Source organism: Nannobrachium achirus (genome assembly GCF_963921795.1).
Source record: "Nannobrachium achirus genome assembly, chromosome: 7".
Taxonomy (NCBI): domain Eukaryota; kingdom Metazoa; phylum Chordata; class Actinopteri; order Myctophiformes; family Myctophidae; genus Nannobrachium; species Nannobrachium achirus.
This window is the reverse complement of record NC_137816.1, coordinates 16,276,527-16,289,106: the sequence shown is the minus strand read 5'-3', so window position 1 is coordinate 16,289,106 and position 12,580 is coordinate 16,276,527. Positions and strand designations below refer to the sequence as shown.

Here is a 12,580-nt window from a genome sequence, read left to right as displayed (position 1 = left end):
TACAAGCATTATAGTTGATGTACTGTAGGTGCGTGTAGCTTAATCACCTCAGTTTCGGGAACAACAGGGCAGGAGGGAGCATTGAGGCAATTTTAAACAGATTCAAATATGACACCACTTGTTTTTCTAGGTGGGCATATCAAAGGAAAACATTTCTTTTTTTTCTTTTTTTTTTCTTTTTTTTGGGGGGGGGAGGGGGGGGCTTTTATTGATAGAACAGTAGACTGACAAGAAATGGGGGAGAGATGGGGAGTGACACGCAGCAAAGGTCGTCCGGACCGGGAATCGGACCGGCAACGCTGCCAGGCAGGCATCCATGACTATGTAGCAATGCCTAAGTGGTATGCGCCTGGACCAGTAGGCCAGAAGGCGCCCCAAAGGAAAACATTTTTTTATCATCCACGGAAAGCTCATGTTACTTGCAGCCTATAGCTGCTGCAATTTAGCCTGGAACCAGACCAATCCGCAATCTGCAATTAGGATAAAAGGTAGTCACCAAAAAGCTATTTGTACCATTATGGTCAATGCATTTTGATTTCACACCGTTTTAAGTGCACTGCCACCAACCTATAGTAGTACATCTTATTTCAAACTTGAAAAACCGACCTTACCATGTGCTAAATCATGCTAAATCATGGCACCACGTGCACTCAGTCCATGCTACAGTCGAGAAATTGTTCAGTGTTGTGCTATTTAGTCAGGTGTTTAGTTCAAGTTAATTTAACGGTGAACTCACATGGTATCATTCCAGCTACAGTGTAACGTTTGTGTATTTGTCTACTTAGATTCTCCAGGCCTTCCCCCCAGTGCCAACACACACCAGTTGTTCAGAGGATTCAGCTTCGTAGCAACCAGTCAAGAGCCCACTCCAGCAAGTTCACTAAGGCAGGAAGTGAACAACATCAACCCCATATCACAGGTGAATATGTTATCAGGAAGCTACGTTGATTGATTGATTGATTGATTGATTGATTGATTGATTGATTGATTGATTGGCCTTCCCAATAATTGTATTAATTAGTTACAGAGGAATCTGTTCTTCGAGACTGACTAATTAAAAAAAAACAATTGATCAATGAACCACAGTAGACACATCAAATATATCTAATGTATTCTTAATTCACCTCTTTGGGGCAATTAAATATGATCTAATTCTATTTGAAGACAATCTTTCAGTAGTTTTCTCTCACCATGTATATCTTTATTAGCGGACTCAGGTCCATTAAACAGGGTACAAGACATAAAACAGTGTACAAGACATAAAAGAAACACGACAGGCAATAAAAATCAATAAGAGAATGTAAAATAAATAGTACATTACTTAGCCCACAGGAAAAACACACTATTTTAGTCAGTGTACCCTTAAGCCCTTTGCACACAGGACAGTTGCGTTTTTTTTCGTTTGCGGCATGAATAAAACGCATTGGATTTGGTGTGCAATGCTGTGCGGAATCGGCGCTGCGGATCCAAAAAGGAGTCATAAAAGGAGTGATGAGTTTTTTACCGCATGCGACAAGACGCACGAATCGAACTGGTTTCGATCGAGAAAAAAACGCACGGCGGCAGCCACTCGTCGCACGGCTAATTCGGAGCCGGTGTGCATGAGGTCATAGAGAATCATTGTTTTCTTTTCAAAAAATGATATTGTCCGTTTTATCTGTGCGGTTAAACGCGCCTGTGTGCAAAGGGCTTTAGTCTGGATGTATAGCGTGAACTGCTCATAAGGGGGCTAGAAAGCACCACAATGATGCCGTTAGTAGGCCTAGATACATCCAAACGTTTCATGAATTTGAACATTAAGTTTCTTAAAAGTGCTTTAAAAGTCCTCACTCCAGCAGTGACATATATGTCACACACACACACACATATATATATATATATATATATTAGTGCTGTCCGAGTTAACTAAATTAATCGCAATTAACTCACCGTTATGTTCCTCTATTGAGACATTTAGATTGTGTCAAGGGTCATGTCTCACCTAGACATCAGGATTAATTAATTTCAAGATTAAATTGATCCCCTAAGCAAGCAGGCAAGCTCTATTGGCTCAATGGTAGAAATGTCAGCACTTGCGCAAACTGTGAAACTGGGTCCAAATCCAGGGTAGAGGAAATATACACACTGTACATACATTTAAAGTTAAGAATATGTTAGATACTAAATTATATTCTTAATATCCGCTTTGGGACAATAAATACGATCTAATCTAATTGAATACCCTCCAATCTCTTCATCTCTCTCTCACTTGTACACAGAAATTCCATAGGCCTAGTGATGTGCTGTTCGGTGATGTGTATGAGCTGAAGGAGGAAGTTGGACAGACAGCAATGTCAGTATGCAGGAGATGTTTACACAGAGTTACTGCTGTGGAGTATTCTGTTAAGGTAAGGAATCCTGAAGTCTAAACTGAGAATATCGATGTGAATATAGAAAACACATGAATGAATGGAAAGTGCTGCAGGGCTGGTTATCCTGACGAGAAAAAATGAAGAAAAGAAAAAAAAGTCTTCAAATCAACTTTTCCCCAACCTCAAAATACAAATGACCATACATTCATGATCTTTGTTTCAAAAACTTTCACTATGGAAAGTCATGTACTGGTGCTACATTGTGACATAAAACGGCAAAGTTATGGTGCCTTGTTCAAAGAAAAGAAAATGTGTTGTAAAGGACCAAGTAAAGCATGCCAGCATCCTGCATTACTGTACCCACAATATTATTCTGGACATAAATGCTGAGTCACTCTTCCGCTGTGGAAAGGGCTGGGAGGACTGAGTCATGTAAAGATATAGCACAATGCGTTCCCCATTTCCAGGTTGTGTTATTCACTGTTATTCACTGTATTTCTTTACTTACAGATTATTGACAGATCAAAGAAAGATCCATCAGAAGAGATTGAGATCCTGTTGAGATATGGACAGCATCCAAATATTATTACTGTAAAGGATGTAAGTGTAATCGACATACGCCACTCACAAAACATAATAAATACATTATAATACATTCAATACAATCAATACATTCATACAAAATGTGTCCTACTCTTGTCTGAAGGCAGTGATTAAACAGCTCTAATGCCTAACTCAGGGGTCTTCAACGTTTTCAGGCCAAGGACCCCTTAGTTGAGGGAGAGATGAAGCAGGGACCCCCACAACCTTTTCATAGATTCCATATGGTTTCATCGTTTGACAGCACAATCATCAGTGTATTTTGGATTCATGTCACTTTGTGTTTTCTGATATTTAACCACTTGAACCATCAAAACGTAATAAACTTGATCTTTCACTCTGTATTTAGTTTGCTCTTTTACCCCAGTACACAAACTCTTTGCCAAAAATAACGCCTCGCGCTGCGAGGCATTGTGAGCTTGTAGATCTGCTATTTTTGGCTAAAGTTCACGGAATATGTATATATGGATATGGATATATGATATAATATAAAAAAGGAGGGAAACAACTTTCTATCACTCAGAGATTTGGAGGACCTCCTGTAGTAACTCTGAGGACCCTCTAGGGGTCCCGGACTCCCTGTTGAAGACCCATGGCCTAACTTATACTGCACTGCGCAATGGTCTTGTGTGCTGAAGATGGCTGATCAAGGTTGTTTGTGTGTATCCTGTGTCCTGTGTGGGTTTCTGTGCAACGTATAGGTGTTTGATGCTGGACAGTGTGTGTATTTGGTTCAAGACTTACTGAGAGGAGAGGAGCTGCTGGACAGAATCCTGACCACCACAAACTTTACTGAGAGGGATGCATCAGACATCTTCTTTACACTTTCCAAAGCAGTAGAATACCTACACTCACAGGGGGTAAGATATCCTGTACATATATACAATAGATAGTTTTTAGTTTTTAGTAAAATTATTATTTTTATTGAGTAGATGTGTAATAAGCGGGATAACGTCTGGCTCAGTGGTCGTTATCGAGAAATAAAAATCTCTTCCGTCTGATAATTCCCTCTGCTTCGCCTCGGGGGTTATCAGCCAGACATTATCCCTTATTACATTGTTGGTAGTACAATGTTAGCTTGCTACTGTGTGCAGCAGCAATATCTGTACCACCTACCTGCACAGTGTTTACTTTGGTTTAGTACAGGGGTGGGCAACTTTCATGATGGCAAGGGCCACTATATTTCCACCTTCACTCCAGAGGGCCACATTGCATATTGCTACGTTCTACTTTGTCATTCTAGTATCTTATACAAAAGTTTTGAATTGGAATCCTAAATATTTTTTTGCTATTTTTGAATTGGAATCCTGAAATCTAACATTTTGATTTCATTTCCAACGCATTTAGTTATATACTTATGTTAACTTTATGAACTTAAATACAAATACATTGGACATAAAAAAAAACATTTTAATACTACTATACCAGTCATTAAGCTACTAAGATATCAGGTCATGTTTGGTATTGTAACAGCTGAAATCAATAATATATTAGTATTCCGGTATTAACCTGTGGGCCGCATTAAGTGAAGGTGGGGGCCGCATGTGGCCCCCGGGCCGCCAGTTGCCCATGTATGGTTTAGTAGGAGGTGAGAGTGCAGCAGGGATGACATTACTCATGCCATTATTTCCTACAGCAGATTTCTAGATTTACTGTATATAATTTATGTCATACTGTATTTTCTACTGTAGATTATACAACATAAGTCCTGGTTTTAGGACTCCAAACTGTAGCACGCTAACGGAGAAGATCAGAAATGTTGTAAGCAATGCTTCTTTGAGACAGAGTAAGAGCATTGTGTGGTTGTCCTATAAATGCATGCAGTGTTAAAATAATCTTCCTATTAGTAGGGTCTCAAACCAAGGTTCTGTGACCATCCTCTGGCAAGGATGTTTTGATGATTGATTTGACGTCTATGGACCCTTAATAAAAGATTTAGCTCCCAGGTCCCTCGCAAAAGTCCCAGGCTTTTTTGCTAGAAGCTGCTAGAGTTGGTGTCCCATTAACTTTACATTACAGGGGAAAAAAGCTAAAAAATAATCTGTTTTAAGTAACATAATGAGGGGTCAAACTAGGGGTTTCTCATGATTCTGAATCCATTGGAAGCATCTGTTTTGCACAAAAAACATTCCTTGGGCTAAAAAACGGCACCACAAGACTATGGTTTAGTGATGAAAAGTGATGAGTCATCACTTTTCACACTTCTGTGGGGGCCGTTTTAGCCCAATGCATGTTTTCTATGCAAAACAGATGTTTGCAATGGATTTAGAATCATGAGAAACCCCTAGTTTGACCCCTCATATGTTACTTAAAGCAGATACATTTTTAGCTTTTTTTCCCTGTAATGTAAAGTTAAAAGGACACCAACTCTAGCGGCTTCTAGAAAAAAAGCCTGGGATTTTTGCGAGGGACCTGGGAGCTAAATCTTTTATAAAGGGTCCATAGAGGTCAAATCAATCATCAAACCATCCTTGCCAGAGGATGGTCACAGAACCTTGGTTTGAGACCCTACTATATGGTGTAAAAATGTAATGTGTGACAGCCTGTCTACTTGTGTGTACTTATCTCTGCAGGTAGTGCATCGAGACCTGAAGCCCAGTAACATTCGCTATGCCGATGACACTGGACATCCAGAATGCATTAGGATCTGTGATTTTGGTTTTGCTAAACAACTCAGAGCTGAGAATGGATTACTGATGACGCCTTGCTACACAGCTACTTTCATAGCTCCTGAGGTATAATACTAACTAGACCAGGTCAACCTGGTTGTGCCAGACCCCCTGTCTGTCATCATCCTTTTGTAGGCATGTCATCATCATGTCATCATCATATATACCCTTTATATAGAAAACCCGGACAGACCGACATTTGCTTATGTAGGCCTACCCATTTCATGGGTCTGGCAATAACTGGAAATACTGTTCCTACGAAACAGTGTGGGCTCGCTCGTGACTATATTCTGCAGCGTGCTAACTGTCATGTGAAGCTCAACCAATACTCCAGCTAACACCACTCCCAGATTTTCCGCACCTCAATTGCACCTCATTGGCTAAGGGTCCTGTCTTTGTACTGTCGTGGCGGAACTTGAAATAAATAATGAAGATAACTTATTGTTCTGGCCTTTCAAGCAAGCCCACAATAACTAGAACTCCACTCTGTCGAGGTGCCAACTTGCGTCTTGTGCACAAGTAGGCCACGTATGGTCTACTTGTGTGCCAGCAGAGCGAGCAGCATCACCACCGGCGATGCCAGTGACATCACCACCACTGGCATCACAAGGAAAGCTGGTCCTTCATTGGCTGTTGATGATGACGTTGCCAGAAATGCTGGTCCCTGATTAGGCTACGAGCTTAAACAAACACAGACACCGACATACAAGTACATACATTGGGCTGATTTGGCCTCAGGCTTAAACAAACACAGACAACGGCATACATACATATGCAGCTGAACGCAGTACGTACACGCTCTGATGGCGCAAGTAATAATAATAATAATAATAATAATAATAAAAATAAATGTATTGTTCTACAAAAGGTTTATCACACAACTTAACCCCAAAGGGAGAACACTTAGAACAATGACCATACAGTCATGTTCTCCGCAATAACAAGCAATTGTTTGTATGTGTGTGTGTGTGTGTGTGTGTGTGTGTGCGTGCGTGCGTGCGTGCATATGTCATAGGTAATGAAGAAACAGGGCTATGATGCAGCCTGCGACATCTGGAGCCTGGGGATCCTGTTATACACCATGATAGCTGGGTAAGTATTAAAGTATACTGTGCTACAGCCAGAGTATCACTGCACAGTTGCATTTGACAGCAGAAGGCTGTCAGTTTATTGAGCAGATCCTACAGTAGATGTGTATGAATTTAGCCCTCTGTTTAAAAAAGGCATTACAGTAACAACAAGCATATTTCCTCCTTGTAAACCAGACAATGCTTTTTATTTGTATTTGTTTTCATTTGCTTTCAAGTTTGTATTATATGTACAGTATATATCTGAAATGCTGTCTGCTGTCTGATATTAACTTAATAATTATAAAATATTTATATTGTGTCTCTTTCTTTCAATCTGGTCAGTTTCAGTCCATTTGCCAGCAGTCCTGAGGACACTCCAGATGGGATTCTGGCCCAGATCGGCAGCGGGAAGGTCCTAATCACTGGAGGGAACTGGGACCTGGTATCAGACATGGCTAAGGTTAGCTAGTAGCTACTAATGTTTGTTGTCCTTGATATATGCTATTGTATCATACCATGGTGTCAGATGTTCCAAATGCTAAAAGTAACAGTTTTCTTTGGCTGGTAGATCAGTGGTTCTCAAAGTGGGGTCCGGGGACCGCCAGGGGTCCCCAGTAAAAGTAGTTAATAACTCACAATCATTTTAACCACTTATCAAAAAGATATTAGAATGTGAATAATTTAGATTTTCTTTTTTTACATAAATCTTCCCCTCTGGAGTCCTGTCGGAAACTCTTTTCAGATGGGGGTCCACGGCCAAATACATGTCAGTTTGGGAGTCCTTGATATGAAAATGTTTAAGAACCAATGTGTTATATAATGCTACCTGTAATATTACAAAATGTCCTTAATCTGAATTTAAAAATATAGACATCGCCTAGGCATTCGTCGTAGCCCGTGGTTGGATAACCTCAGGCAAGGGTGGCAGCCATAATTGACATGGTGAGGTCATGCGTGATGACAGTTCAGTGCACAGGGTGTGGCATGTTAGCTTGTGCTAATTGGTCAGCTACTGCCATATCAGCCCTAGGGATGATATTAATTAGCCCTAGCATGATATTATTTATCATTTTGGTCCTTTTATCACTCCGTTCACCCAAGAGAAATAAAGGCTGGTTATGGGTTGAGCATAAATTGTAACTAGAAATACTGTTCCTACGAAACAGTGTGGGCTCACATGGAACCCCATGTATGGGCCCACACCTCTGGCTTTGTACTGTCGGACAGTTTTGAGGAGATTAACCTTATAAAGATTTGGGAGAACAAACTGACCGAGAACGCTGCTCCCTCATTGCACCTCAGTATTTTTAACACTGCTCCTCATTGGCTAAGGGCCTTGTTGTTAATTTTTTTGAGGAGAATAAACTTGACCTTGCAGTCCGTGAGGTCAGATGTAGAGGAATTGACCAGCTCCATATATGGAGATCTGGGTATGATCCAGTCGTCTCCACGTATGGCTATCCAGGGTTTGATGAGGTCAGTGTTGCGATCTTCATATATGGAGATCCAGGTGATGATAGTCAGCCCCATATATGGAGATAATGTGGAGCTGTCTTGGCCATATATGGAGCGTGACATGAGAAGGGACTGATGGTAGATGCAGGTTTTCATAGTAAAATAATAATAAATAGCACTTTTCAAATAAAATAATAAAATGTAAATGAAATAAAATAATCAAATCATAATTACAAATACTTGTCTGACCCTAGAATATTCATATAAAATTCAAATTCTTTACAGAAACTGTGTGTGTGTGTGTGTGTGTGTGTGTGTGTGTGTGTGTGTGTGTGTGTGTGTGTGTGTGTGTGTGTGTGTGTGTGTGTGTGTGTGTGTGTGTGTGTGTGTGTGTGTGTGTGTGTGTGTGTGTGTGTGTGTGTGTGTGTGTGTGCGTGCGTGCGTGCGTGCGTGCGTGCGTGCACTGTATGTATATCTGTGTAACAGGATCTTGTGACCAAGATGCTACATGTGGATCCGCACCAGCGCTTGACTGCCCCACAGGTAAACTCAAAATAAATGCACAGCTAAATAATTATTGTTGTTGGAACATGTTACAATAGAGGGTATGCACGTCCTCTGGGACCCGCCCCCCTAATCTAGACTGAGTGGCAAAACATTGAGCAGCATGGAGCATTGGAGTTTGGATGTGTTAGTTGCAAATCATTCAACGGCCCTGCATACCACCTGTTTCTAATTTGCACATAATGCAGGAGGCAGCAGGATGTTGTGTTGTTGAAAACGAGTGCTTCCAAACTCTGACACTTGGAAAAATAAAAACCTGCACAGAATGTCTTGACACTAAGTATGCCTATGGTGGATTTTTATGAAACAAAAACTTTGCAGATAGAAAGAGGATAATTCAAGCTTTCAGTACAGCCGCAATGTTGGTGAGTTAACTTTCTTTAATACAATCAGATAGGACTTTTCTGTTTGGATGTATGGGCTGTCAATGGCATAAATGAGTTTTTTGCCACTCAGTAGGCGTGTTCCCACATAAGTTCCAGCAACAGTGATGTCACGCGCATACCCTCTATATAGTACATAACATTATTATTACCAAAGACCAAACATCAGCGTGACGTTCTCCAGGTTCTTCGTCACCCCTGGATCGTACAGAGGGATCAGCTCTCAGACAAACCTCTCACCAGACATGACCCGCTGATAGTCAAGGTGATGGTGTGTGTTTCCGTTTTGTACTGCATGCGTACGTCATTGTGTTTTGTGTTCACTTGTAAATCAGTTGTGTTTCTGACTTGTTTATTGAATGGTATATTCAATTATTTGGTTGTTGTTAGTCTTGTTACCCTTTTTGTTACTTGTGTTAGGCCTACTACTTCTCTACGCTTAACCTGTGTCTTTGTTTCATATGTACTGTCTGCGGTGGCATTCCATTGATTGAAGAGTGTATTAGTCAGAAATGTAAACAGCAGTAAGACATTAAAGCTAAAAGGATAACACAAAAAAGTCCTGGGGACTTGTGGCCATTGTGGTCCTATGTATTCAATTCACCAACATAGCATAAACAATTTTCACAATAATACATGTCATCAACAAATACACATTATATACAAATAGATGAGAAATGACATTTATCTGCCCTTGTGGTCTCCTGATAGATGTGTTTGCAGGCCAACCAGTGTTTCACATCCCATAATGGATGAGGTCGCAGGCTATTCCACATTTTGGTGGTAGAATAGAATGAGTTTTCCCATGTTTGTTCTAAATTTGGGTTGTAGGCTACCAGATCATTGTAGAACCCTATGACAACTCAATTTCCAGTGGATTAATAGTCTCTTGTAGTATATACCATTGTATACCACAGAGACTTTATTAATTCTTAGTCCTTAGCTTGGCCTGCATAATTTTCTCTAAACGCGTTTGGAAGCAATGTGGTCTAATAATCATAGCTAATAATACATTAGAACGCTACTTTAAATTACATCTGACCACGACCTACTGCGTTTAGTTTTATAGATGGTGTTAATAAATAATGGATAATGGATGGATAAACTGAGAGGTTTATGTGAGACAATGTCGTTCTCCTTTCTGTCCACCAGGGGGCACTCTCTGCCACCTATTCTGCTCTGAAGCGTTGTCCTCCTACTCCAGTCCTGGAGCCTGTTCAGTCCTCCAGCTTAGCTCAGAGACGAGAGATGAAGAAAGCAGCTGAAGCTAAAGAAACTGAGCTTCCTCAAGCCCAAAGAAATGAACTGTAATCCCAAATAATAACAAGAATCCTCAATGAGTTCATTCATGGGATATATGTATGATATATATTTTTTGTTTGTTTGTCTTTTGCTATAGTTTTTTGTTTAAGAAAATCCTCTCCTAGGATAGAATTGGAAGTAATTGCACCCCATGGAAATATACCAGCTTCATAACACTTACTGTAAGCGTCGGCTACACCCAAGTGTCACTACTTACTCTGTTCTGTAACCCAGACTAAATACAGACGCTTACTGTAATTAAGTGATCTATGCCTACTCTTGCTGTTAATCCTAATCAGGACTGCGTAGGTAAACTGAGAAGACGTGAAGAAGAGTAGACTATAATATCCTTTCTCAATAAACACTTAACCTCACTTACACGTACACAGTCAAATCCTTAGTGTTTATTAACTCTGAGATTGCACAAATAATGTGTACGTATACAAATGTATAAAACAAACACTGAGGACTTTACTGTATCCTCACTGTATACTTATCCTGACCTAGAATCAGACATCATTTGTTTCAGATTCTGTACGTTTGCTGGGGCGGTTGTCATTTTTACCTCCTTTCTGGCAGACAGTCAGAGTAAGTCTACATGTGTAAAATGTGTGTTTTGGTAGTAACTAGTAAACTAGCAAACAAATTTTGCACTAGTAAATGTAGACAGGCTTATTATAAGACCGGTATGACTACAGTAGTCCTAATCTGTGGCTGCCAATCACTCTGAACACTGACATTTTGCTACTGTTTGGTTAGTCATATAGTTTAAGGTATAACCTACTGTACACACTTTGACTGGGACCTGATCTATGTTGTGAAACATCTGGATCTTAGTTTGAATGAGTGGAATGTATTTTTGTTGATCAGCTGTGTCAACATGTTCTGCTGGAAGTGAGAAATAGTGTATTACTCTGGACGCCAGGACAAGAACACAGTGCCACTTGAATCTTTGAAGCAATACGCCAATGAAGTAAATAGTTTCTATTTTCTTTTGACACGTAATGTGTTAAAATAGGGATTATTAGGAGAGTATGGTGATTTCACTCAATATTCTTCTAAAGGTGTCAAGTATAATTTATAGTTGGCAGTGACCACTCACTCGTGTTGTTTTCTTCCAGTGCAGTAATGCAGATTTAAATTTGTAAATTCTACTGTATATTATTGTATTACTAATGTGCTTCCATCAGCTCCATCTGATAAATTGAGTGTAGTTCCCAAATGTGTAGGAACTTATTCTGTATGCGTTAAAAGGATAATCCATGTTTGTTTCTTTCTTTCTTTCTTTTATGCGATATTGAAACGGTTCGTTGGCCAAAGAATATTGAATTTGAAAAAATGCATCCAGCACTGGCACTGATGTGAAATGCAAATCCTGATTTAATGTCAGGTTGTGTGAGTGTGAGTGTGTATGCGTGCTTGGCCTGCATCAAATAGTCGCCCCTAGGCGTTCGTTTGCTGGATTTGATGTGAGAGCTAGAACACAACTGAGAGCCACTATGTCAGAGAAATATATTTTGTTTACTGCGACTGGTTGTATTGTATATATTGAGTTGCACAATAAAGGGGTCAGATTGTACCGGTTATTTTTATTTCACTTTATGTTGTACATATTGTGTTGCACAGTGACTATAACCAGGTAAAATCCTACTTTCACCCAATCATCTGAACTAGGACTGTATGTAGGGCTGTCACAATTATTACATAATCGTCTAATCGTGATTATTTGACATTATCGCAATTATTTTGTCATAATCGTCATAATCGTGAATGTTGAAAAATTTCCGAAATAGTGGAAATAGCAGATCTACAAGCTCACAACGCGTCGCATCGCGACGCGTTCGCGACGCGTTGTGAGCTTGTAGATCGGCTATTTCCACTATCAAAGTTATTTTTTACGTAGTAAGTTGTCAAATATGGCAGTAATTTCTTTGTATATTTAGGTTGTGTGTCATATCTACCATGTACAACTTCAAAGCCTAAAAGCCAAACAGGAATGTAATTATCAACGACAAAAACACAATTAAATCATTAATCGCCAATTATTTGAGTGAAAATTAATCGTCATGTAAAATGTCATATCGTGACAGCCCTAACTGTATGTACTGCGTTGTATGACAGTGGGTACGTACGGTACATTATGAGGTGAGATTGGGTCATTTGTGTTCAGTTATATTGAGATGTTC

The 12,580-nt window shown here is 39.9% G+C and overlaps 1 protein-coding gene across 1 annotated transcript in view; it reads left to right on the top strand.

Annotated features, from left to right (window-relative positions):
- rps6ka2 (ribosomal protein S6 kinase, polypeptide 2) overlaps positions 1–10,403 on the top strand; it is a gene marked incomplete at both ends in the record, with an annotated part of 33,398 nt that extends 22,995 nt beyond the window's left edge. The window contains 10 exons of the mRNA XM_080730074.1: positions 786–919; positions 2,259–2,387; positions 2,862–2,951; positions 3,653–3,811; positions 5,525–5,686; positions 6,636–6,712; positions 7,033–7,150; positions 8,632–8,688; positions 9,277–9,357; positions 10,245–10,403. Coding sequence (XP_080586200.1) covers positions 786–919; positions 2,259–2,387; positions 2,862–2,951; positions 3,653–3,811; positions 5,525–5,686; positions 6,636–6,712; positions 7,033–7,150; positions 8,632–8,688; positions 9,277–9,357; positions 10,245–10,403 — 1,166 coding nt within the window. The remainder of the gene's footprint in view (positions 1–785; positions 920–2,258; positions 2,388–2,861; positions 2,952–3,652; positions 3,812–5,524; positions 5,687–6,635; positions 6,713–7,032; positions 7,151–8,631; positions 8,689–9,276; positions 9,358–10,244) is intronic.
- Between the last annotated feature and the right edge of the window lie 2,177 nt (positions 10,404–12,580).